The sequence below is a fragment of the Nicotiana tomentosiformis genome, chromosome 12 (assembly GCF_000390325.3).
Source record: "Nicotiana tomentosiformis chromosome 12, ASM39032v3, whole genome shotgun sequence".
Lineage (NCBI taxonomy): Eukaryota > Viridiplantae > Streptophyta > Magnoliopsida > Solanales > Solanaceae > Nicotiana > Nicotiana tomentosiformis.
This window is the reverse complement of record NC_090823.1, coordinates 125,282,713-125,310,659: the sequence shown is the minus strand read 5'-3', so window position 1 is coordinate 125,310,659 and position 27,947 is coordinate 125,282,713. Positions and strand designations below refer to the sequence as shown.

Genomic DNA, 27,947 nt, shown 5'->3' with positions numbered 1-27,947 from the left:
GACGTGAAGCATATGCAATAACTTGCCCTTCCTGCATTAATACACAACCCAAACCAACACGTGAAGTGTTGCAATACACTGTATACATCCCCGAACCGGAAGGTAACACTAACACTGGTGTTGTAGTCAATGCTGTCTTGAGCTTCTGAAAGCTTGACCCACAATCATCGGACCATCGAAACTAAACACACTTCTGGGTTAATTTGGTCAAAGGTGCTACAATAGATGAAAAACCTTCCACAAACCGACGATAATAACCTGCTAAACCCAGAAAATCCCGATCTCAGTCGCCGAAGTGGGACGATGCCAATTCTGAACTGCCTCAATCTTTTTGGGATCAACCTTAATACCATCACCCGATACAATATGTCCCAAAAATACTACAGACTCAAGCCAGAACTCACATTTAGAGAACTTAGCATATAGCTTTTGTTCCCGCAATGTGTGAAGCACTACTCTCATATGCTGCTCATGTTCCTCCTTACTGCACGAGTAGATCAAAATGTCATCAATGCAGACAATGACAAATGAATCAATATATGGCCTGAATACCCTGTTCATCAGGTCCATAAACGATGTCGGGGCATTAGTCAAACCGAAAGACATTACTAGAAACTCATAATGACCATATCTAGTACGGATTTTAGTCAATTCATTTAAGTATTCATTTAAGGCCAAATTTTAGATTTTGCTTAAGTCCAATTCTTGTTCCGATTTCGATTCGAGTCACACTAGGGGTACTTGAGACCCCGTCCGAATATACTAACAAGTCCCGTAACATAATACGGACTTACTAAAAATCACGTCAAACAATGCTAAAATTACAATTCACACCCCGATTCGAACTTTGAGTTTTTAAACTTTTTCCATTTGCAAATCTCGTGCCAAAACATATTAAATGAATCCGGAATGACATCAAATTTGGCACACAAGTCCTAAATGACATAACGGAGCTATTGAAATTTTCAGAATCAGATTCCGGCTCTGATATCAAAAAGTCAACCCCGTGGTCAAACTTTGAAATCTTTAACCTTTAATTACTAGTTTCCGTTAAATGGTCATAACTTGAGCTAGGGACCTCCAAATTAATTTCCAAGCATACGCCCAAGTCCCAAATCACGATACGGACCTACCAGAATTGTCAAAATATTGATCTGGGTCCATTTGCTCAAAATGTTGACCAAAATCAACTCAGTTGAGTTTTAAGGCTATATTTCATATTTTAATCCATTTTTCACATAAAACCTTTTCGAAAAATTATACGGACTGTGCATGCAAGTCGAGGAATGATAGATAGTTATTTTCGAGGTCTTAGAATACATAATTACTTATTAAATTTAAAGATGACATTTTGGGTCATCACATTCTTCACCCCTAAAACAAACGTTTGTCCTCAAACGGAGTTAGAAAACAAAATACCTTAACTGGTGAATAAGTGTGGATATTTACTCTGCATGTACGAATCGGACTCCCAGGTAGATTCCTCTACCGGCTGACCTCTCCAGTGCACTCGAACTGAAGGATAACTCTTAGACCTCAACTGTCGGACTTGTCGGGCTATAATAGCCACTGGCTCCTCTTCATAAGTCAAATCTTTGTCCAATTGGACTGAGCTGAAATCTAACATATGAGACGGATCACCATGATATTTCCGGAGCATAGACACATGGAACACCAGATGAACCGCTGATAAACTAGGTGGTAATGCAAGCCTGTAGGCTACTTCACCCACTCTTTCAAGAATTTCAAAGGGTCCAATATACCTAGGGCTCAACTTGCCCTTCTTTCCGAACCTCATTACACCTTTTATAGGTGAAACCCGGAGCAATATTCTTTCTCCAACCATGAATGCAATATCACAAAACTTTACGGTCGACATAACTCTTTTGCCTAGACTGAGCTGTGCGAAGTCGATCTTGAATAATCTTGACCTTATCCAAGGCATCCTGTACCAAATTGGTACCCAACAATAGAGCCTCTCCCGGTTCAAACCAACCAACTGGCGATCGGCATCGCCTTCCATATAATGCCTCATATGGAGCCATTTAAATGCTCGACTGGTAGCTATTATTATAAGCAAACTCCGCAAGTGGTAAGAAATGATCCCAAGAACCTCCAAAGTCCATAACACAAGAGCGAAGCATATCTTCCAATATCTGAATGGTGCGCTCTGACTGTCCATCTGTCTGTGGATGAAATGATGTACTCAACTCAACCCGTGTGCCTAACTAACGTTGTACAGCTCTCCAGAAGTGTGAGGTAAACTGCATACCTCGATTTGAAATAATAGATACGGGTACCCTGTGAAAGCGTACAATCTCACGAATGTAAATTTCAGCGAACCTCTCTGAAGAATAGGTAACTGCCACTGGAATGAAATGTGCTGACTTGGTCAACCTGTCCATAATGACCCAAAATGTGTCAAATTTTTATCTAAGTCCGTGGGAGTCCAATAACAAAATCCATAGTGATACGCTCCCATTTCCACTCAGGAATTTCTAACTTCTGAAGCAAACCACCAGGTCTCTGATGCTCGTGCTTAACTTGCTGATAATTCAGACATCGGGCTACATATGCAACTATATCCTTTTTCATTATCCTCCACCAATAATGTTGCCGCAAATCTTGATACATTTTAGCGGTACCTGGATGAATAGAATACCTGGAACTGTGTGCCTCTTCAAGAATTAATTCACGAAGCCCATCTACATTAGGCACACAAATATAACCCTGCATTCGCAGAACTCCATCTTCCCCCACAACAACCTGTTTGGCATCACCGTGCCGCACTGTGTCCTTAAGGACAAGTAAATGAGGATCATCATACTGCCGCTCTATGATGCGTTCATATAAAGAAGACCGAGCGACTGTGTAAGCTAGAACCCGATTGGGTTCTGAAATATCTAACCTTACAAACTGATTAGCCAAAGTCTGAACATCTGCAGCTAACGGCCTCTCACCAACCGGAATATACGCAAGACTGCCCATACTCACAACCTTTCTACTCAAAGGATCGGCAACCATATTTGCCTTTTCGGGGTGATATAAAATGGTGATATCATAGTCTTTCAACAATTCCAACCATCTTCTCTGCCTCAAATTAAGATCTTTTTGTTTGAAGAGGTACTGAAGGCTACGATGATCAGTAAATACCTTACACGAGACACCGTAGAGGTAATGCCTCCAAATCTTCAGCGCATGAATAATGGCTGCCAATTCTAAGTCATGAACAGGATAATTCTTCTCGTGAACTTTCAACTGCCATGACGTATATGCAATCACCCTGCTATCTTGCATTAATACTGCACCAAGCCCAATGTGAGATGCATCACAATATACTGTATACGATCCTGAACCTGTGGGTAATACCAACACTGGCGCCGTAGTCAAAACGATCTTGAGCTTCTGAAAGTTCAATTCACACTCGTCTGACCATCTAAATGGGACACCCTTTTGGGTTAGTCTAGTCAATGGGCTTGCTATAGATGAAGACCTTCCATGAACCGACGATAATAACCTGCCAAACCTAGGAAACTTCGAATCTCTGTAACTGAAGTAGGTCTAGGCCAATTCTGAACAACCTCAATCTTCTTAGGATCCACCTTTATGCCTTCCGCCGATACAACATGCCCCAAAAAGGCAACTGAGTCTAACCAAAATTCATATTTAGAAAATTTAGCATATAACTAATTATTCTTCAAAGTCTGAAGCACCCTCCGAAGATACTGCTCATGCTCCTCTCGACTGCTGGAGTAAATCAAGATATCATCAATGAATACAACCACAAAAGAATCAAAATAAGGCTTGAACATCCGATTCATCAAATCCATAAATGCTGCTGGGGCATTTGTCAGCCCAAATGACATCACTAGGAATTCGTAATACACATACCGAGTCCGAAAAGCTGTCTTAGGGACATCAGATGCCCTAATCTTCAACTGATGGTAACCAGACCTCAAATCAATTTTCGAAAATACCTTGGCACCCTGCAGCTGATCAAATAAGTCACCAATTCTTGGCAGCGGATATTTGTTTTTGATAGTGGCTTTGTTCAACTGTCGATAATCTATACACATCTGCATAGAGCCATTTTTCTTCTTTACAAATAGTACTGGTGCACCCTAGGGTGAGACAATGGGTCTAATGAATCCCTGATCAAGCAAGTGTTGTAACTGCTCTTTTAATTCTTTCAACTCTAGCGGGGCCATACAGTATGGTGGGATAGAAATGGGCTGAGTGCCCGGAGCCAAATCCATACAGAAGTTAATATCTCTGTCGGGTGGCATCCCCGGCAAATCTACGGAAATACTTCTGAAAATTCACGAACAACTGGTACTGAGTCCATAGAAGGAACATCCGCACTGGAATCGCGAATATAAGCCAAATAGGCTAGACACCCTTTCTCGACCATACGTCGAGCTTTCACATAAGAAATAACCCTGCTGGTAGAATGACCAGGAGTTCCTTTCCACTCTAACCGAGGTAACCCTGACATGGCTAGTGTCATTGTCTTGGCATGACAATCTAATATAGCATGATAAGGTGACAGCCAATCCATACCCAAGATGATATCAAAATCTACCATATCAAGAAGTAGAAGATCCACACTAGTCTCAAGACTACCGATAGTAACCACACATGAGCGATAGACATGATCTACTACTACAGAATCTCCCACTGGTGTAGATACACACACAAAAGCACTCAGAGAATCACAAGGCACAACCAAATATGAAGCAAAATAGGATGACACATAGGAATAAGTAGATCCTGGATCAAATAGAACTGAAGCATCTCTATGGCAAACTGGAATAATACATGTGATCACAGCATCGGATGACTCGGCCTCAGGCCTAGCTGGAAAAGCATAAAATCGGGTTGGGCCCTACCACTCTGAACTGCGTCCCTGGGACGGCCTCTAACTGGCTGGCCTCCACCTCTAACAACCTGACCTCCACCTCTAATGGCCTAACCTCCACCTCTAGCTGCCTGACCCCTACCTCTAGTTGGCTGAGCAGGCGGTGAAGCAACCGGTGACGATATGATGGCACAAGAATCCTACAGAGATCTGTTACTCACCAACCTAGGGCAATACCTCCTGATGTGACCAATGTTCTCACACTCATAACACCCATCCTGATGACGTGGCTGCTAAAGTTGAACCGAATGGGCCGGATAACCGCTGTAGTAACTCTTGAGTGGTGGTGCACTGATAGGAGCTGAATATGCACTGAATATTGGCTGCCCATAGTAAGGCATAATAGGATCGTGACTCCCTGAAGCCCCGTGAGATGCCTGAAGTGCCGAATAAAACGGTCTGGGAGGATGAACCCTATCAAAATTACCCATGCCTCCATGCGAGGCACCACTAAAACCACCGAACTGACGAGGCCTCTTATCAGACCTCTGCCCACTCTCCTGTGCAAGAACCATCTCAACCCTTCCCGCGACATTAGGAGCTTACTGTAAAGAAATATCACTTCTGGTCTCCTTGGCCATCTGAAGCCTCATAGGGTGAGTGAGTCCCTCAATAAACCTCCTCACTCTCTCTCCCTCAGTAGGTAGTAAAAGGAGAGCAGGACGGGCAAAATCTACAAAGCGGGACTCATACTGAGTAACAATCATACTGCCCTGCTGTAGATGCTCAAATTTCTTTCGGCAATCCTCCTTCAGTGTGATAGGAAGGAACTTCTCCAGAAATAGCTGAGAAAATTGCTCCCAGGTAAGTGCAGGCAATCCAACTGGTCTAGTCAATGTATAATCCCACCACCATCTCCTGGCAGAACCCGTCATCTGAAATACAACAAAATCAACCCCATTGGTCTCAACTATATCCATGTTCTGCAGTACCTCATGGCAGCGTTCTAGATACTTTTGTGGATCCTCAGAAGGTGTACTACTGAAGTGAACTGGAAAGAGCTTGGTAAACTTATCCAGTCTCAATAACGCCTCAAAATACATGGCAGGTCTATCACCGGTCTGTGCCGCAATAACTGATTGAACTACCCCAACTGGTGGGGCTGCTGGAGCCTAATTCTAGGGAGCTATCTGCTCTGGAGCGGGAGTAGTGGGAGTTTGTGCTCTTCCCCCAGCCTGTGAGATGGCTGGCGCCACTATAAATGTACCATTCTGGGCCACGCTCTCCATAGGACTCACCAACCGGACTATAGCGTCCTGAAGCACTGGAGTGGCTATGAATCCCTCCGGGACCTGAACTGGCCCAACTGGTACATTCTGAACTGAAGCCTCCTCCTGAAGATCCACCTGAGGTTCTATAACAGGTGCAGCTGCTCGAGCTCTAGACTGATCCCTACCTCGGCCTCTAGCATGACCTCGGCCTCTACCCCTGGCCATAGTTGCCACCGGGGACTCTGGTCCCTGTCCATCGATAGATGTATTACGTGTTCTCACCATCTGCGAGAAAATAAAAGTGGACTGGTTCAATCATCGATGATAGAATAAATTCGCATGACAAAATAAGAAAGAAGAGATATTGTTCCTAAACTTCATAGCCTCTAAGAGATAAGTACAGACGTCTCCGTACCGATCCTTCAGACTCTACCAAGCTTGCTCGTGACTCGTGAGACCTATGTAACCTAGTGCTCTGATACCAACTGTCACGACCCGAAACTCCCACCTTCGGACCGTGATGGCGCCTAATATTTCAGTTGCTAGGCAAGCGAACGTTAAAATAATATTATCCATTTTAAAATAATTTTTAAATTTATTAATAATAAAGAAACAAATGCAGAAGTAAGGTCTGAAATGTAGTGAATAATCCATAAATAAATAATTGTGTCTAAATACCATCCCAAAATTGGTGTCACAAGTGCACGGGTTTCTAGAATAATACAAATAAAGGTCTGAATAAAATAAAGGTGTCTGGAAATAAATACACAGCAAAAGTAAAGTAGACGGGGACTTCAGAACTGCGAACGCCGTGCAGTTATACCTCAAGTCGCCTCTGAGTAGTTGAAATCCGAGCAAGTATATGGTACGCCACTAAGACCAACTCCGAAATCTGCACAAGAAGTGCAGAATGTAGTATGAGTACCACCGACCCCATGTACTGGTAAGTATTGAGTCTAACCTCGACGAAGTAGTGACGAGGCTAAGGCGGTTCACTTACATTAACATGTACGCAATATTAGTAACAACTACAAATAATAGAAATAACTCAGGTAACTCATTTATAATAATTGAAGTCAACTCAGCAGTCATAATCCATTATTATTTCAACCAATTTCCGTTATAGCGTGCAAACCGCTTCCACAATATATTCACTTTCAATTCTCTCATATAATTATTTTTAATCAAGTATATATTGACTTTTAAATAAGTCTGTTGCGGCGTGCAACCCGTTCCTCCAATATATTCAATTCAATCAATTCTGTTGCGGCGTGCAACCCGTTCCTCCAATATATTCATTTCAATTAATTCTGTTGCGGCATGCAACCCGTTCCTCTAATATATTCATTTCAATTAATTATGTTGCGGCGTGCAACCAGTTCCTCCAATATATTTTTACCAACTCTTAAATATAATAAACTACTCCAATAAATATCACGTTCAATGAGAAACTATTAAGCATCAAGGCATACAATAATTATAATTCATTTATGAAACAAACAATGACAAGTAGCAAATAATTGTGGAAATCAGAGAGAAAATAGACATTATATTATTTAATATGCTAAATGTCAAGTAGAAATTAATACACATAAATCAAATAAGCATGTAACAATTATTACAAGAATTCGAGAATTAATATTTGGCAAAGAATAGGAGATAAACAATTATTATAACAATTAATTCATTTGTTAAAACAAATTTAGGATTTAAAATAACTATGCAAATAATTAATTTGATGACGTATAGACACTCGTCACCTTGCCTATATGTCGTTCACATGCATTTCACATAATAAATAATTTAAGGGTTCTATTCCCTCAAGTCAAGGTTAACCACGACACTTACTTCGCTTTGCAAATTCCAATTAATTACTCGACTAAAGCTTTTCCTTTTAAATTTGCCTCCAAAAGCTTCAAATCTATTCACAAATAATTCGATATACTCAATACGAATCATAGGAATTAATTCCATATGAACTTAATAATTTTCCGGATAAAAATCTAAAATTTATTTAAGTATTCGACAGTGGGACCCACGTCTCAAATCTCGGATAAACTCGCGAAATCCAAACATCCGTTCCGCTACGAGTTCAACCATACAAAAATTATCCAAGTTCAACCATACAAAAATTATCCAATTCCAATGTCAAATGGAACTTCAAATCTTAAATTTTTATTTTTGGAAGATTTTATAAAAATTCCAATTTCTTCCATCTAAATCCGAAATAAATGATGAATATAGACATGGATTTATGAAATATAATCATTTTTGGTTATAGAACACTAACCCAATTCAAAGTCGTAAAAAATGGCTCAAAACCTCGCCTTAACCGAGCTCAAAATGACCAAAATGAGTAAAAATCTCGGACTCTTCGATTTATACAATGCCCAGGCATTTTTGCACCTGTGGTGCCTGGGCTCGCACATGCGAGCTCGCATCTGCGAAATGGGACTGCCAGGCGAGGCCTCGCATCTGCGGAGGAAAAATGCGCACATGCGCTGCCTTCCGCTTCTGCGATTGTCAAGTCCGCTTCTGCGAACGCGCGGATGCGTGCAAGTTTCCGCACCCGCGGACCTTTTCCCAGCCTGCCCAGGCCGCTTCTGCGATGGAAGGCTCGCTTTTGCGAGCTCGCACATGCGGTCAAAAATCCACAGGTGCGATTACAACAGAAGGCCAAATTTTAGATTTTGCTTAAGTCCAATTCTTGTTCCGATTTCGATTCGAGTCACACTGGGGTACTTGGGACCCTGTCCGAATATACCAACAAGTCCTGTAACATAATACGGACTTACTCGGGGTCAAAAATTACGTCAAACAATGCTGAAATTACAATTCACACCCCGATTCGAACTTTAAGTTTTTAAACTTTTTCATTTGCAAATCTCGTGCCAAAACATATTAAATAAATCCGGAATGACATCAAATTCGGCATACAAGTCCTAAATAACATAACGGAGCTATTCAAATTTTAGAATCGGATTCCGGCTCCGATATCAAAATGTCAACCCCGTGGTCAAACTTGAAAATCTTTAGCCTTTAATTACTAGTTTCCATTAAATGATCATAACTTGAGCTAGGGACCTCCAAATTAAATTTCGGGCATACATCAAAGTCCCAAATCACGATACCGACCTACCAGAATTGTCAAAACACTGATCCGGGTCCGTTTGTTCAAAATGTTGACCAAAGTCAACTCAGTTGAGTCTTAAGGCTCTATTTCATATTTTAATCCATTTTTCATATAAAAACTTTTCGAAAAATTATACGGACTGCGCACGCAAGTCGAGGAATAATAGATAGTGTTTTTCGAGGTTTTAGAACACAAAATTACTTATTAAATTTAAAGATGATATTTTGGGTCATCATATCTTAAGACAAACTCGTCCTCCAAATACTCCCATTCATTGAGCTTCTTGATGGCAAGTGTCCAGCCATTTGGAAGTATTGCTTTGTACACTTTGCCCAACATTACATTTCCTACTAAATGGTTTTCACTAAAACCAGAAGTTGTATTTTCCAGCTCCCCAAAACTCATTCTAGTAACAAACTTCTCCAGCCTTAGTATCTGTAAAGCAGCCAGTTAAATCATTGGAACATACAGACTAGAACAGAAGATAGAAAAACTTACTGATATCACATTTGTTCATTGAATAAAGAACAGCAGGAAATGTAAAGTGGCAGTCTATACGCGACGCTGGCAAAAAGTTGGAACTTAACTAATGCAGGGGAAAAGCTGGAATTTTAACAGGATATTTACCTTCTGGTTGCTGTTTAAGTCCTCTTTACCTTGTGAATCACTTCCTGAAGTTAAATGTTCCTTTGCCCTCAGTTTCCATTTGTTGAATGAGACTATCTTGTTGATAACCTTGCTTGGAAATTGAAATAAAAGGACTACAACCAATGTAAAGAAAAGTACCCAACCAACCATAAACGCTTTGATGAACGAAGCACGATCAATATGTTTCCATATCCAAGAATTCTCACATCCTTTCAAAGGCTTCCCACAAAGCTCTGGATTGTTTGCAAAACTCTCAGCCGTGATTTGTGTTGGTATTATTCCTTTTTAGGCGTTACTCTAATTTGATAATGCATAGAACAAAGAACACTTCTAATCTATAATTAATCCGTGGTTAATTGTCATACCTCTCCACCATTAATTTGTTGTAACATTTCTAGATTTTATATATATGCATAGTGGGAGAATGAAGTTACTACTTCATAAATGGCTCACATTCATTTATATAACAGTTTCTTAACTTTTGTGACTTCGTTTGTGAAAAGATACAACTTTTCAGAAGGTTTGAAGTTACTGTATTATGACAATTTTGTCATTAAACCAAAATAAATGTTACATAACATTAACTCACATTTGGCCTCTTACGATTTTCTGATGGAAGAAAACGTAAATGATTTGCCTATATAAACATCATCATTTGTGAGCTAAAACACCAACCAAAAACATTATTCTCTCATCCTCTCAAAAGACTATTCTTCTTCCTGTTTTTCAGGGCAATTCTTTTTTGCAAACTTCAAACTTCCAGCCATGAGTGCACGTGTTTGAAAGTATTGTGGAACTTTGGAGAGCGACCGGTCTTAATGATTTGCACCCAGTAGGACCAAAATTGCTTTCAAGCAGTGGCTTCCCACGACACAGTATTTATTCGATAAGTTATTTCTATTCTTGGTCACTATTATCAACTATATTTCTTACAATTTGAAAGCGATTTCGTATATAATATTGACTAATGGCTACCACTTTGAACAAAACACTTCCTGATCTGTCAAAGCTTGAGCCTTTAGATGGTAACAATTATAAGTGTTGGTCCCAGAAACTTCTAATTTTCTTTGAACAATTAGAAGTGGATTATGTTTTGCTTAACGAACCTCCTGCTGATGTTGTTTCCAATACTGCTAATATTCCTGATAGTTCTAATATAACTGCTACTGTTGTTGCTGATGATGCTACTAAAAAGAAATTTGAAAAGGATAATAAAATTGTTCGAGGGCATCTGCTTAACCATATGACTAATACTCTCTTTGATTTGTTTATAAATTATAAATCTGCTAAAGTCATATGGGACAGTTTGGAGAAGAAATATGGTACGGATGATACGGGAAAAAAGAAGTATGTAGTTGGAAAGTGGATCAAGTTTCAGATGGTTGATGATAAGCCAATCATGGAGTAGGTTCACGAGTATGAGAATTTGACTGCTGATATTCTGAACGAAGGTATGGAGATGTGTGAGATTCTTCAAGCTAATGTTCAGCTTAAAAAATTTTCACCTTCCTGGAGTGATTACAGGAATCAACTAAAACACAAGAAGAAAAACTTAACTCTTCAAGAATTGATCAGTCACATGAGGACTGAGGAAGCAAACTGTCTCAAAGATGAGGAGGCAGAACGACTTAAGGATAAGATGAAATTTCTCTCTCTTAATTCTTCTAAAGCTAACTTTGTGGAATCTGCTAGTACTTTTGTGAAAGACAGGTTTAAAGGTAAACAGAAGAAAGGCCAGAAGAAAGGATATATAAAGAAGCAGAATTACTTTAATAAAACGGAGGGCCAAATCCAAAAGTCGAAAGGACCTTGCTATGTCTGTGAAAAAATTGATCACAAGGCTTTCTAGTGCAACCAAAGACAAAGACAAAGCTCGAAGCAGAGAGGGAAAACTCCACCCCAAGCTAACCTTACTAAAAGTAGTGATGTGATTGTTGCTGTGGTCGTTGAGGCAAATATGGTGGCTAACAGGACTGATTGGATACTGGACACAGGCGCTTCAAGGCACCTCTGCGCCAACAAGGAATTGTTCCATGACTTTGAGGAGTCTACTGACGGCGAGTGTGTTTACATAGGTAACTCCACTACCGCATGAGTTATGGGTAAAGGAAAAGTTCTTCTTCAGTTAACTTCTGGAAAAACTTTAGCCTTGAACAATGTTCTGTACGTTCCCTCCATTCGTAGAAACTTAGTTTCTGGTGCACTTCTCAACAAAGCAGGCCTTAAACTTGTTTTTGAATCTAATAAAATTGTTATTTCTCGTGGAGGAGACTTTGCTGGGAAGGGTTACCTCAATGGAGGTTTATTTGTACTGAACATTGTTCAAGAGATTACTAGTAATGCAAGTACTTCTAATTCTGCTCATATTGCTGAGTCTATTGATTTGTGGCATGGTAGGCTAGGTCATATTAATATTGCTTTTATAAAAAGACTTAGAAAAATAGAATTAATTCCTGCGATTAATGTTGATAATTTTTCTAAGTGTCCTATTTGTATAGAAGCAAAATATACCAAAAAGCCTTTTAAAAATGTAACTAGTAGAAAGACAGAATTGCTTGAACTAGTGCATTTAGACTTAGCTGATTTTAAGAACACTGTTAGTAAGGGTGAGAAGAAATACTGCATCACTTTTGTAGATGAATTTTCGAGATACACTAAGATATATCTTCTTAAGTCTAAGGATGAGGCTGAAAGCATATTTTTAAAATACAAAGCAGAAGTAGAAAACCAATTAGATAGGAAAATCAAGAGACTTAGGTCTGATAGGGATGGTGAATATCGTACTAATACTCTAGAAGATTTTTGTGAGAAAAAACGGTATTATACATGACTTATAGTTTGATATAGAAAGAAAACTCGAGGCCAATTTCAGCAGATAATTCTCAGAAGAATGCCTATAAAATTCAAACTAAGACAATGCAACGCGGCATCAGTCTGCTGAGCTTCTTTTAGAAACATGCAATCAATATGGTTTTCCAACATTATAGAGTATATACAGATTCTATAACATTACAGTTGCAACAGAAGCTATTACCGTACAGACTTATGGTATTGTAGTTTAATCTAGTGTACTCCTACTCTGTCTTCTTAGCAACCAGATAAACTACAGCACTAGTCATAGAGACTTGAAATCTCAGTTGATAAGGGTATCCCTCGTACCCAGTCTGTTCGGCCCTGAGAAATTGTCCTCAGTGTGTCATACACTTCCAACATTGTTGGCCTTTCATTAGGAAAGAACTTCACACAGCTACAAGCTAATTCAAGAAATTGGAGGATTAAATCGTCGACTCCTTTTCCAAGCAAATCTCTATCTGCATCAAGTAGACAAGGCGAATGATCAAATAGATTTCTCGAGCTGGTCAGTTCATGTGGTTCCTTCCCAGTTACAAGCTCGAGAAGCACAACACCAAAGCAGTAAATGTCTTGCTTTTAAGAACCTAAACCAGAATATTCAGCTACTGGGAAAAGACTCCAACTTAATGCAGTGTCATTCTTACTCCAAAACTTGGCTTCCCAAAAATTGGATATTTTAGGTTCAAAATTTTGATCTAGCAAGATACATCGTGTGCTTATGCTCCCGTGTGTAACGTGTAATTCGTACCCATGATGAAGCCAAGCAAGGCCTTTCGCTATCCCAAGTGCAAGTTTAACTATAAGAGGGAAATCCAAAATCTTGGCCTTTTCTTCGTTCGAGTGCAGCCATTCATGAAGACTTCCATTAGGCATATATTTGTAAACAAGAAATCTTTTTTCATTTTCAGTACAGAAACCTATAAGAGGCAATAAATTCCGATGTCTCAGGCCACCGAGAGTTGTTATCTCAGAGACAAACTCGTCCTCCAAATTCTCCCATTCATTGAGCTTCTTGATGGCAAGTGTCCAGCCATTTGGAAGTATTGCTTTGTACACTTTGCCCAACATTCCATTTCCTACTAAATGGTTTTCACTAAACCCAGAAGTTGCTTTTTCCAGCTCCCCAAAACTCATTCTAGTAACAAACTTCTGCAGCCTTAATATCTGTAAAGCAGCCAGTTAAATAATTGGAACATACAGAATAGAACAGAACATAGAAAAACTTACTGGAAATGTAAAGTGGCAGTCTATATGTGACGCTAGAAAAAAAATGCCACTTAACTAATGCAGGGAAAAAGCTGGAAATTAGCAGGATCTTTACCTTGTGGTTGCTGCTGCTTAAGTCCTCTTCACCTGGTAAATCACTTCCTGAAGTTAAATGTTCCTTTACCCTCAGTTTCCATTTGTTGAATGAGACTATCTTGTTGATAACCTTGCTTGGAAATTGAAATAAGCGAAGGACTAAAGCCAACGTAAAGAAAAGTACCCAACCAACCACAAACGCTTTGATAAACGAAGCACGATCGATATGTTTCCATATCCAAGAATTCTCACATCCTTTCAAAGGCTTCCCACAAAACTCTGGATTGTTTTCAAAACTTTTAGCTGTGATTTGTTCATTAACAAACGACGGCACTGCCCCAGTCAAGTAATTGTTGGCTACACTGAATGTCCGAAGGCGAAGTAAAGAGCCTATTCTACTTGGAATTTCACCTTCTAAATTATTATTGTCCAACCCCAGAAAGTTAAGGTAGGTACAATTAGCTATATCAGGTGGTATATTGCCAGAAAATGTGTTATATGATAGATCAAGTATTACCACATAATCAAGTATCACTGAAATATCAGAAGGGATATTTCCATACAACTTGTTGCCTGAAAGATCTAAACTAGTCAAACTTGTACAATTTCGAACGCCTCGAGGAAACTCACCAATTAATCCATAGTTTGAAAGTGTGATGCTCAGTACCTTATTCTCATTATCATGCCAGCAATTAATTCCTGAAAAACGGCAGATGAAGCCTTCTGTAACATTGTTGAAATCCCAACTGCCCAAATTATTGAAAGGGTCTTGTAATGAATCTTTTATTGATTTCAAGCAATAAAAATCACTTTCTGCAGCACTACAGACAGAAATTTTGCTAAGTAATATCAATAGAAATCCAAGAAATGTGCAGATGAAAAAGAAAGATCTTGTTCTAAAGTTGGTTTTGTCCATATTTTGAAAGACTTCCTGCTAAATTTTGAAATAAAGAAAAAAGAGATATCAGCAATGAAAACATCTCTGAAGAATGATTTATACTTCAAATATTATACTTATTGTTGAAGTGGGGTCAAACTAGTCAGGCAAAGCAGTCAACTTCCTTGTAGGTTACTGAAGCAACTTCAATTTGTCTTTATTTATTGATGATTGTTGACTTTTAAGGTTTGATCATTGATGTTCTAAGAGTGTGTACTAAATTATTCCGATATTATAATCCTGAATTATAATCTCATGACTAATTTATATTACATGGGAGTGGGATAAAGTAATCTAAAGTTTAATGGGATAATGTGAGATAAGATGATTAAGTATGAGAGTGGAATAAAATAATCTCAAGTTTAATGGGATAATGTGGGATAAGATGATTAAGTCTGGGATTAAATTTATACCGTGTTTGGTTGAAGGTATAAATTTTTATACCACCAACCAAACACGGTATAAATTTAATCCCACATCTTATCCCACCTTATTCCTCGTACCAAACAACCCCGGTGTATATGTTTTAAACATGTGGAAATTAAAATATTGACTAATCAAATAAAAATGGAAATGGCACTTTTGGAGATTATAAAGCAAATTAAAGAATTTCACTAAATAAGAATAAACAGTTTATAAAGAGAAAATGAGCAAGATATAAGAGTTTTAAGAGCATGTTGGATTGACTTAAAAAAAGTGGCTTTTAAGCACAAATGCTTAAAAGCAACTATTAAGTGTTCGAACTTGTTTTATAAATAAACAGTTACCTGTTTGGATAAAAGTGATGAAGCTTAAAAAAAAAACTGTTGAAGTGTTTGGTAAACAAGTGTTGATAAGCACTTTTTCTGTTAAAAAGACAAAAATATCCTTAAAGTTGTTAACGTTATAAAGGATCTGATTACTACAATATATTTAATTCTGAATTAATGCAAATAAAAAATAATTTATATTTTAATTTAATTTTAATTTAATTGATTACTTTAGATAATTTTTATAAATATAATTCTTGAATGCTCATTTTTCACCACTTTCAATCAAGTAAACTTGCATAAAAGTCTCAACCTATTTTAAAATACCAAATTATTTTGTTGAATTCTTCTTTCCCTTTTTGTCCATTTACTCTTACAGATTAAAGATGCAGTTACATCCATTGAAAGTTGAAGGAAGCTCATTATGGCATTAGCTCCTCTTCTTGGAAAAACAGTAGAAGCCGATCCAGTATGCAACCTTAATTCCGTTGTAATTGTATGTTTGCTGATAGAATAAAATGTTATAATGCTCCTTTCATTTTATGCCAGATTGTCTGCAAGAAAATGATTTTTCTATCTTCCTCCGTGGTATTTACTTTTCTGGTATGGTAACCATTGACTTATATGCGGACAAATATATAGAAGAAACTTCTCTATGTGAAACTTGAAAGAATCTCATTTTTTAGGAAGAAATTTCTCTTTGAGAAGAACTTACCACGAGGATTGATTTCCACTGAAATGCTTGAAGAAAAATGCAAAAAAATGAAGATGAAACAGAGAGGAAGAAGAAAGAAGAGGAGGGGCTCTCTTCAGAAGTGAAGAAAATAGGAGAAGCATGATGTTTTAGTGTTTCTTTAACTGAGGGTAATTTCGGTATTATGAAAATTTATAATGGACAAGAAAGTAATTTTATTGGTCAAACCCAAAATGGCTTTTAAGCCAAAATCGGAGAAGTTGGGTCAGCCAATTTGTTGCTTTTGGCATTTTTAAGTTTTTTTAAGCAGCTTTCTTTTTGCCAAACAATCCAAAAAATAAAAAAATATTTAAAAGCTAGTTTGACCAACTTTTAAGCCCCTCCAAACATCCTCTAAGTCTTTTTTTTTTCTTGGCCGGAAAGAAAATATTATATATATTAATATGAGTCGTGACAAAAGGTAGTACAATTATCCATGACAAAAGGTAGTACAATTATCCATATCTATAGGTCGATCATCTTAGCTTCCATTTGGTCATAAATTTTAACAAAATTTTATCAAATATCTTTTGAATATATTGCTCATGGAATATGATAAGCTTTTGAAAAAAAATTGGATAAAATTTTAGAGTTCCCAAAAATTAGTTTAGGGGAGTTTTTGAGTGAAATTTTTTTCCCACTCACAACACTTCTAATATTTTTTCAAATAAAATGCGTGTCCAAACACAACTTTAAACTTTCAAAAATTATTTTTCAACACAACTTAAAAAATTATTTTTTTAAGTTTCAACCAAATTTATATCCAAACGTTAGCTTCAGGGGCGGAGCTAGAGTGCTCGTACTGGGTTCGACAGAACCCAGTAGCTTTGGTTTTTTTTTGTAGCTTTGGTTCGAACTCTGTATTTGTCTTAAAAAATTTATTGAATATATCTAAATTATTAATTTAGAACCCAGTAGCTTAAACGGTTTAGAATTCTGAACTCATAAACTTAAAATCGTAGCTCCGTCTAACTTAGTAAACTATCCCAAATTATTGAGTGTGTTGACTGCTTCCTCCTTCAAAATCAATGGCCACAACTCAACATCAAATGGGTTATGGGTACCTTTAAGTGGAGTTGAGGAGTTTTGACTTTTCCTTAACTCCATAGCTAAAAACTGAATTCGTCCTAATTTATGTAATAAAGTGATACTCTGAATTTGGGAGTTGAATTTTCTGCAAATCCTATCAATTAGATAGATACTTGTAACAAGACATATTATCGTGGAATTAACAATGATTGTTATAGTTTTTATTGTGTCAATCCTACTTAAAAAGGTGAACTACTTGAGAGATAGAAAATCCGTTATAGAGTGAGTCAGATTACAACCAAGTAACACATTAGCATTTTCATTAAATAGCATACGATGATGATTTTTCTTTTTTCTTTTTTGCATAATTCCCTTCTTCTTCTTGTTCTCATATCAGCAATTTGCAGGAAGTCAACGAAGTTTGTTCTTTGAGGAGAGAACTCAATCCTTGGCCTGTGCTACAAAAAATATCACTAATTAAAAAGGCATAAGAAAATAAAATTCACCAGCACTCAATTCTATACACATACCTTTGTAGTACCTAAGCTGATCCTACCAGATTTTAGGACCTCAACAATCTTATAGCTTGTTTGGCCAAGCTGCAAATATCAGTTTATTTTGAGACATATTTTCTCTCAAAAGCGTGTTTACCCTCAAAATCGGATAACAATTGAATTTGTACATGGGTTTAAGGATACGTAATGAGAAATCAGATTGAAGTTAAAATAAATAATGAGAAAGTAAATGCAAACCACACAAGTTGAATAATCTTAGCCTTGGAAGGTTAGTGACCCTTGAGCCAAAAATGCTTTTATCGATGCCGTAATAGAATGACCAGATAATAAGAACTAGAAATAACAATATATTGCCTTGGAATGCGTGTTACCATGTACTTTACAAGCAATCAGACTCTCATTTATATAGTAGGAGGTCCTACTTTAGGTACAATTCTATAAAAGGTAAAAATCTCCTGGTTTGCTGATTTGCTGGTTCTTTTCTCATACGTGCCGAGATTCCCGCCAAAATATCCGATCGGTTACAGATATTTCGGCCTTCCGTTATTTCGGTTTTCTGTTGTTTTATACCGGCAATGTTTCCTCGAGATTATTCGGAGTTACGGTCGATTCCGGGATCACGGGCTCAATATTCTTAAGGACGGACATTCTGACCCCGTGTTCTGGTTCAATGAGACTCGGGGTCGATCTTCAGCCCTTCGCTTTCTGAGCCCGATCTGTTGTGCATTAGTCAATCCCAAATTCGACCGTATACAGATAGTTCCCTCATTTTTCGGAGAGTAAACGACGAGAAACGATATGAGCTCCCGATTCTTACTTCCATAAATCATGACGTAAGCGACAAAAGATAGGTGAAACGTCCCATCAGTCCAGTCTTCAAGGCATTAAATGTGTGTCAGTTAATAGTCGGTCACTCCAGGATGTGAACCGTCGTTTGAAAAACTATAAATACCCTTTCATCCATTTACATTCAAAATTTTCTGCTCTTGTGCTTAAGAAACTTAATCACTCTCACTTTCTTTTCTTCTAGTATTCTGAAATCTTCCGTAAGAGTTGCCTATCATACCTTTTCTTTTATCAGCACCTACCTTTCACCACTTTTTTTTGCTACTTTAAAAGCAATGGTGAAGACTTCAAAATCTGTTCCCCAAAAAGAAAACCCCTCTTTCTCACGATCGGCTGTTGAGGAGAACGTTTCGCATGTCATTGTCGAGGAAACGACACCGGAACCTCCCCTGAAAATGTTTGTTCCTACGTGGTGCCTGACCAGTTTTGATTTTAAGGTTGAGAAAACCTCCTCGGTACCGGGTCAGTGTGATCCGGTCTCGAGATATATATTCTCGGTCACCGATAGCATTCTCTCCAAGGTCAAGAAAGATTGCGACTGGGCCAATACGTAGGAAGTGGTCCCTACGCCCGAGGAAGTTATTACTACCCACGTGGAAGGTTTTTTAAGTGTTTACACTTATCCCTTCACGTTGGGCCCCTTGGATCCGGTCATCATTGCCTTCTATAAAAGGTACGAGGTGAACCTCGGTCAAATCTATCCTTCTTTCTGGAGAATAATAATTTTTCTCTGTTTCTTCGTAAGTAAGATCGAGGGGTACTCTTTCACCATCGACCACTTCATGCATTTGTATAGTCTCTGACTCTATTGGTGGGGATTAATAAAGCTTGCCCTTTGGGCCAGTAAAGCCCCATTCTCGAGCATAGACGAAGACTAGGACTGAGGTTGGTTAGGCCGATTCATCCGAGTGAATACCTCGGTTTTAATCTTAGCTGAGTATAAGCCATTTCCTGAGAAGTGGAACATGTCACGTAAGTACAATATTACTGTCAAGTTTTATTCATTACTCTTCCCTTCCTTTTGTCTTCTCATCAGTGCTTTGTGGTGGTGCAGTTGTTGCTCGGATCCCAGATGCAGTTCCTCGACTCAAGGAGTGGGTCGAGGGTATTGCAACATAGAGATCATACTCCGAGCGTTCGTGAAGTGAGATTTCGAAGGGTCGGTGGGAGGTCCGTTCTCACGGTGAGATTCCTTTCTTGAGTGGAAAACACTTAGGTTTCCTCCGTGTTGTTGAGCTCTTACTTATTTCTTTTTTCTTTGCAGGTCTTCTGAAAGATGTTGCAATGAGGCCCCCATCTGGTGACGAGGATTGCCCCTCCGAGACCCCTGCTCCGAGACAGGGTTAGGAAAAGAAGAGAAAAAGGGCCCCGAGTTCTTCGAACTCGAAGAAGAAAAAATTAAAAAGGAGGTTGGTGTGCAAATCCAAGGAAAGCACCAGCGCATAAGAGCTCCAATCGGACTCACTCAATCGGCCGAGGGACGAATCCGAAAAAGAAGAAGAATCTTTTGAGCTGGTGGCCCACATGCGAAGCGATACCAAACTACCTCAAACCAGGGTCGCTGATAAAAAGGCAGAGGCCGAGGCCTCTGAACCAGAGAGGGGCGAGGCCGTTTTGTCCCAAGTTGGTGAGGTGGAGAAAGAGACCATGATTGGTGCTTCTCGAGCAAAGGATAACGCCCCGAAGGTAGATATCTTCGAGTCGCCTTCATTTACTGACTTCATGACCAAGGAGGCTCAGACGCTGAAAAGACACCCAAATGAGGGGCCCCAAGAGGTGGCAGACTCTTTTAACAACTTCTTTAAAGGTTTAGATTCTACCACCTCGGAGGACATCACTTGGTTGGGTGACTTATCGGTACCAAAGAAGAGACCGTCTTCGGGAGCCAGCGGGCCTTCTTCAAGTCCGAAATTAGTAAACTGGTTTCCACCTCCGAGTGTAGATCCTGACCAGAAACGGTCAATTATTATGTCTATTACGGAGGATGCTCGAGTTCTCTCTGCCCCCATGGGGGTTGCAAATTATATATGGTTCCTGCTGACCAAAGAGGATCAAGCCAAGATAAATGAGGTAGAAGCGCCCTGCCTATTCAATGAAGCACAATATGCATTAAATCGGGTAACTTTAAATGCCTTTTGTCGACCTTTATTATGTACTTAGATTAAGTCGCAAACAATCATAACTTTTTTCTTTATGCTTACAAGTCTCGGTGCTTCATCACGAGATTTTCTCCAATATTGGGAAGAGTTAAACCAACATGAGGCCGAGACTTGAGGGCTCACTGAGAAGGGGGATTCTTACAAACTTCTCATTGAGAAACTCCAATCTGAAGTAGAGGCAGCTGGGAAGGAGCATGCCGACCTGGTCGAGCAGGTAAAAAGAGTATTTAAATTTAGTGACAATGAGTTAGACACGGTGTCTATTAGTCCGAACCCTCAGGTTCAAAAGAAACTTGATCAAATCGAGCAGCTCCATGCAGAGGCGGATGCGGTAAAGGTCGATGTTGAAGAAAGGAAAAGGAACATGGACCGTGTGACCTTGGAAAAGGAGATTGCCCAGGCACAATTGACTTCGGCAGAGGTCCAGCTTTAGGCTGTGAAGGAAAAGGCCTTGGTGCAGGCCAAAAATGTCGAGGGGCTCCAGTCTCAGCTGAGTTCGGCTATCTCTGATCAAGAAAATCTGGCCAAGGAGTTTGAGGCGGCCAAGTCAAAGGTCGTCGTGGTCAAAGCCGAAGCTGATGAAAGGGTGGCCCAGCATAAGGCCGATGCCGAGGTAGCTCAGGATCTTGTATAAAATATGATTGAGCATATGAAGTGGCAATCCTGAATGTAGGCCCTCTAGGAATTTCACGCTCGGGGTTTTGATTTATCGGTTGAGATCAAGGATGCCAAGATGCTCGAAGCCGCGTCTAGGAAACTGGCATGTCTAGAAGAAGAAGATTCCTATGAGTCTGTAGATTCAGGTGAGTCAGAGGGTGGAGGAGACCCCGAAGGTGATAATGCGGTCCCCCGACGAAGATTAGGCCACTTAGGATCCTTTTAGATGTTTTTGTCTTCTGCTTTTTTTATCACCTTTTTTTTAGGTCGTTCGACCTTTGTAAAAATTTGTATCGGGGCTATTTGGCCATTGTAAAAAGAATTTTTGATATGTATATATAAGACTTTTTCCCTTTCACAACTTTTGAATTTTCCCTTTGCTTCATTATGTGTATTCGCAAAGATTGAAATGCCTTAGCATGAAATAGTTAGGTTATGTTCGAAGGTTCGAACAAACCTTGCCTTTAACATTATTTTGTTTTAAGGCATTGTGGGGATTCGGTATAACCGAAAATGTTTTCCCAAAGTAGTTTAGATTATAGTTTGTTAAGGGTAGCCTTTAGAACCGGTTACGAAATTATTTGAAGGCCTTGTTTTTGTTACGGGTCTCAGACGTCTCCGACTCGCGCTAATATGGCCGTAGCCTTTTAGGTTCAGGTGTTGACCAGTGGGATTGCTATCCCGAGTTATTCAGGCTTGCCTAAGATAACAGTCCCCGAGTGAGGGGTGGTCGTGGCCTTTGAAATTCTGACGTTGCCTAATAGGTCTTATGCCCCCGAGGATTGATAGCTCGGACCGTCTGAGTTTGTTTTCGGACGACGGTCCCCGAGTGAGAGTGATTGTTCGAACTCGGATTAAGGTGGCCCTTGGGCTTGATACCTTTATGGGATCGGGTGTAGGAAATTCCTTGAAAGATGCAAGAAACATTTTAAAGGACAAGATGTTTATGCGCAAGAAAGAGACTTCTTTTTATTCTTGTGCATAATAGTTGCATATGTATACATGTTTTATGCCAGGGCTGGAGCAGTCTATGTGGGCACAGTTCATTGACCATTTGGCCCTTACAATAAATCATATCGATTGAGACCCTTCAATCACGAAGTTTCTTTCCTTGCTAAAGTCGATATCCAAGGGTAATACCCCTCTAGTGTTCGGGGCTGACCGAAGATAGGCCTCGAATGTTGTTGTGATCATCGTCGCCGGTTCATAGCCGGCCTTCAATTCTAAGTTAGCACGATTTACTTATTGCCTCATTAAAAACCTTTCCGGAAAACCCATTTGGGACAAAACCAGTTCAAGGAAAAAAGAGTGCAAAGCGTGCTTTCAGACCTAAAATGATGTATCGTTCCTTGTTGGTTACCTGCAAACGTTAGTTAAAATGTAAATAAAATAAAGAATGAGGTCGTACCTTAGCAGTAATATCATTTCAAATGAGTTATATTCCAGTTGTTCGGTAGTTGCTCTCCGTTGATTGTTCCGAGTTTGTAGGATCCTTTTCCGGTGATCTCAATAATTTGATACGGTCCTTCCTAGTTCGGTCTCAATTTCCCTTCGTTCGGGTTTTGGGTGCTCAGTGTGACCTTCCTTAGCACTAAGTCCCCAGTTTTGAAATGTCGAAGGTTGGCCTTTCGATTGTAATACCTTGCAATCCGCTGTTTTTGGGCGGCCAACTGGACAAGGGCGGCCAACTGGACAAGGGCGGCTTCGCGCCTTTCATCTAATAGCTCCAGGATTATAGTCAAGGACTCGTCGTTTGATTCCTTTATTGCATATCAGAATCTGACACTTGGTTCTCTGAATTCGACCGGTATTAGAGCTTCAGCGTTATAAACCAAAGAAAATGGGGTGGCCCCAGTACTGGACTTCGAGGTTGTAAGGTGATTTCGGGTAGGATTTACTTCCATTTTCCTTTGGCATTGGTTAACCTATTTTTAAGGTTTTGGAGTATGGTTTTTTTGGTAGATTCAACTTGTCCATTCCTATTAGGGTGATAGGGTGTTGATAGTGTCCTTTTGATCTTGTGGTCTTCAAGAAATTTGGTTACTTTGTTGTAGATGAATTGTTTCCCATTGTCGCATACAATCTCGGTCGGCATTCCGAATCGGCATATGATGTGGTCCAAAATAAAATCGATGACTTCCTTCTCCCTGACCTTCTCGTACGCCTAGGCTTCCACCGATTTAGAAAAATAGTCGATCATAAACAATATAAATTGAGCCTTACCGGGTGCCCATGGAAGGGGGCCGACGATGTCCATTCCCCATTTCATAAACGGACATGGTGACAAAACCGAATGCAGCACCTCCCCGGGTTGATGAATCATCATAGCATGTCTTTGGCATCCATCATATTTTTGAACGAACTCCTTTGAATCTTTTTCCATGTCGATCCAGTCGTAACCGACTCTGTTTATTTTTGAACAACAATTCGGTGCTCGAATGATTTCCACAAGTGCCTTCGTGGATTTCCCTCAAAACGTACTTAGTATCCCCCCCCCCTCCCCGCCGCCCTAGGTATAATGCTAGTGGGCCATTGAATGTTCTTCGGACAGGCTAAACTTGCCTTTGTATGCAGGGCCCTCGATGCTTTTGGATCCGAGGGCAGTTTACCGGTCCTGAGATATTCTACATATTTTGTAATGACCCAACCGGTCATTTTTAACTTTTAGAACCCCGTTCCCCTAAATAAAACTTCTTGTAAGTAATTTTATTGATTTATGAGTTGCGGGGATGGTTAGTTCGGGACTTGAAAGTGTTCGGGTTGAAATCGAATTACTTGGTTCCTTAAGTTAGCCTTAAAGTGCTAAGTTTGACATCAGTCAATATTTTGAGAAAACGACCCCGGAACCGGGATTTGATAGTTCCAATAGCTCCGTATGGTGATTTTGGGCTTAGGAGCGTGTTGGAAATTTTATTTTGAAGTCCGTAGTTAAATTAGGCTTGAAATGGCTAAAACAAGAATTTAAGTTTGGAAGTTTGACCGGGGAGTTGACTTTTTGATATCGGGGTCGGAATCCAGTTTCAAAAATTTTCATAGCTCCGTTATGTAATTTATGATTTGTGTGCAAAATTTGAGATCAATCGGACTTGATTTGATAGGTTTCGGTACCGAATGTAAAAGTTGGAAATCTTAAGTTTTATTAAGCTTGAATTGGAGGATGATTCATGATTTTAGTGTTGTTGGATGTGATTTAAAGACTCGACTAAGTCCGTATAATATTTTAGGACTTGTTAGTTTATTTAGTTGAGGTCCGGAGGGGCTCAAGCATGTTTCAGATGGTATTCAGAGTAGTTTCCTTCATTTTGGCAATGCTAGTAGCTGCTGATTTCTGGTATTTTAAACCTTCTACGCGATCGCGAAGATTGGGACGCGATCGCGTAGAATTAATTGAGCAGTGGAATTTTGTTCTCTGCGATCGCGTGGGGATATCTGCGATCACGTAGGGTAACGGAGCAGGAGTGGAGGTCACGCGTTTGCTCTATGCGATCGCGTAGAGCTGGGAACTCTGTGATGTGCGAGCGCATGAGGATATACGAGATCACGTAGAATTAATTTTGGGCAGTGTTGGAATTGTGCTTCGCGATCGCGTGAGGAAGTTCGAGATCGCGTAGAAGAAATCACTGGGTAGAGAGTTTAAGTTCTGAAAATGGGACTTTGTCCCATTTTCCATTTTAACGATTTGGAGCTCGAATGGAGGCGATATTTGGAAGATTTTCAGAGAAAAAACAATGGGGTAAGTATTCTTAACTCAATATTGATTAAATTACCCGAATCTATCACTGTTTTATCATTTAATTGGTGAATTAAGTTGGAAAAGTTTGAAAACCCTCTTGGATAGATTTGAGGATTTGAGGGCCGAATTGTTATCGGAATTTAGTAATTTTGGTATGGGTAGACTAATGATTGAATGGGAGTTCATATTTCGTAACTTTCGCCAGATTCAGAGACATGGATCCCATGGACGATTTTTGATTTAATTTCAGATTTTATTGAAAAATGTAGTATTTTCTTATGAAATTAATTCTTAAAATTTTTAGTGATTGTATCGAATTTGTTTCGGCTAGATTCGAGCCATTCAAAGTTGGATAATCGTGGAAAGGGCCTTCTAGTGGATTAAATTGGAGCAAATTGAGGTAAGTCTCTTGTCTAATCTTGTGAGGGAGAAATTACCTCATAGGTGATTAAATTAATAATTATTGTTAATTGTGGAGGCTACGTATGCATGAGATGACGAGAGTCCGTGTGTAGCTACTATTAATGCTAAAGTCCGGGTAGTTTAGGACTCTTAGCATGAATTACTTGTGTAAATGGTATTCTTTATTAATTAAATTATTTGATGTATATACTGTGAATGGTTAGGAAAGGTAGTAAAAGATGAAATTCTCATATGCTTAATTTTTGTTTAAATTAATTGTTGAGATAAATTGTTTATCCTCTCGAATAAATCTTACAATAAATACTCTCATTCCGGAGGTACATAAAACAATATCCCCCTTTCTTTTGGAGCGGGCCGAACTCCTCGGCGGGATAGATGTATCTATGGATCGTGTCGCACGTCCCTCGGCAGTGTACACGACATTCTGGATCGGGCCGTACGACCTTGGCAGAAATCGTGCCTAATAATAATAATTACACGAGATTTTGATAGTTTATTTCAGCTTGTGAAGCTAATTGATAGAATGAAAATTTATTGGACTTGAAGAAATTTAATTAATATATTGAGAATTGTTGCATTTGAAGGAATTTAATTATTTCTGTTGGTTAAATAAATTTTTGTTAATTTTGTGAATCATGCTAATTTAGATATTCTAGTTTTATTTCAAATATTATTATTGACCCATAGTGAGTGTCAAAGTCGGTCATCTCGTCTCTACCACTTCGAGATTAGGCTTGATACTTACTGGGTACACGTTGTTTACGTACTCATACTACACTTGTTGCACTTTTTGTGCAGGATCTGAGACAGATACTAGTGGAGAACCTATCATCACACATCCTCGTTATCCAGGGCCGTAGTGGTGAGCTGTCTTCCTGAGCCGTCCTGCAACTACCAGTGCCTCTTTTTGCATTTTTCATTCTGTCTATTTTCATTTCAGATAGTATTTGGAGTTTTGTATAATCTACTAGATGCTCATACACTTGTAACACCAGGTCTTGGCACACACATTAGTAGAATTTGGTATCTTATTATTTTTTTTGGATTTAAATTTATCGGTATCTTTTCATTTTCTTTAATACTGTTAATAAAATAATAAAATTCTTGGAAAATTATTCTGAAAATAATCTATATATGTTTAATTTATTAGTTGGCTTGCCTAGCTGTAGTGTTGGGCGCCATCACGACCTATAGGTGAAATTGAGTCGTGACATATTTATTCCTCCAGTCATAAGTTAGGGTCGTTGAGTTGATTTCGACATTGCCTTCTTCCACCACCGATCTCATAAGTTGTACGACTTCTCCCGAGTTGAACTTGTCATCTTCGATTGATGACCCTAAGTTAGCGAGGGCATCGACCTCGCTGTTTTGATCCCGCGGTAATTGTTGCAAAGTCCATTCTTTGAACCGATGTAATGTTATGTGTAACTTGTCCAAGTATCTTTGCATTTGTTCTTCTCTGACCCCGAGTATTCCATTAACTTGGTTCACCACAAGGAGGGAGTCACACTTGGCATCGATCTCATCTGCCCTAAAGCTTTTGGCTGGTTCAAGGCTTGCAATCATGGCCTCATATTCGGCTTCATTGTTAGTCAATTTCACAGTCTTAATAGATTGTCTAATTACGTTAGTTGGTGGTGCTTCAATATGATGCCAAGTCTGAACCCTTTTGCGTTTGAGGCGTCGTCCATTAAGAGGGTTCAGATTCCCAAGGAACTCCCTAAGTTAAATAATAACTCTCTTTCGACCTCAGGTATTAGGGTCAGCGTAAAGTCGGCCATAAAGTCTACCGAGATTTGAAATAGCGGTCTAGGGTTAGTATTCAATATCGTAGCCACTTATTTCCACGACCCATTTGGCCAACCAGATCAAGAACTCGAGCTTATGCATAACGTTCCTCAATGGGTAACTAGTTACGACACATATGGGGTGACACTGAAAGTATGATTTTAGCTTTTTAGAGGCGCTTCGTAAAGCAAGCGTCAGTTTTTCTGGGTGAGGGTACCTAGTTTCGGCCTTACCTAGGGTCCTGCTAACATAGTAAATTGGAAATTGTGTACCTTGCTCTTCCCATACTAGGACTCAACTTACCGTTATCTCC

General features: G+C 39.3%; 2 protein-coding genes across 2 annotated transcripts; both read right to left on the bottom strand.

Annotated features, from left to right (window-relative positions):
* Window positions 1-5,460: 5,460 nt before the first annotated feature.
* Window positions 5,461-5,838, bottom strand: LOC138903361 (uncharacterized). Its single transcript, XM_070191326.1, has one exon. The coding sequence runs from the start codon at window positions 5,836-5,838 to the stop codon at window positions 5,461-5,463; it is 378 nt and encodes a 125-aa protein (XP_070047427.1).
* A 6,971-nt stretch (window positions 5,839-12,809) lies between these two features.
* On the bottom strand, window positions 12,810-15,054 carry LOC138903622 (probably inactive leucine-rich repeat receptor-like protein kinase At5g48380). The gene is made up of 2 exons (XM_070192038.1): window positions 14,085-15,054; window positions 12,810-13,927 (listed from the first exon to the last, which is right to left on the bottom strand). Exons 1-2 carry the CDS (start codon window positions 14,979-14,981, stop codon window positions 13,340-13,342), a joined length of 1,485 nt encoding a protein of 494 aa, XP_070048139.1. The 5' UTR covers window positions 14,982-15,054; the 3' UTR covers window positions 12,810-13,339.
* Window positions 15,055-27,947: the final 12,893 nt, after the last annotated feature.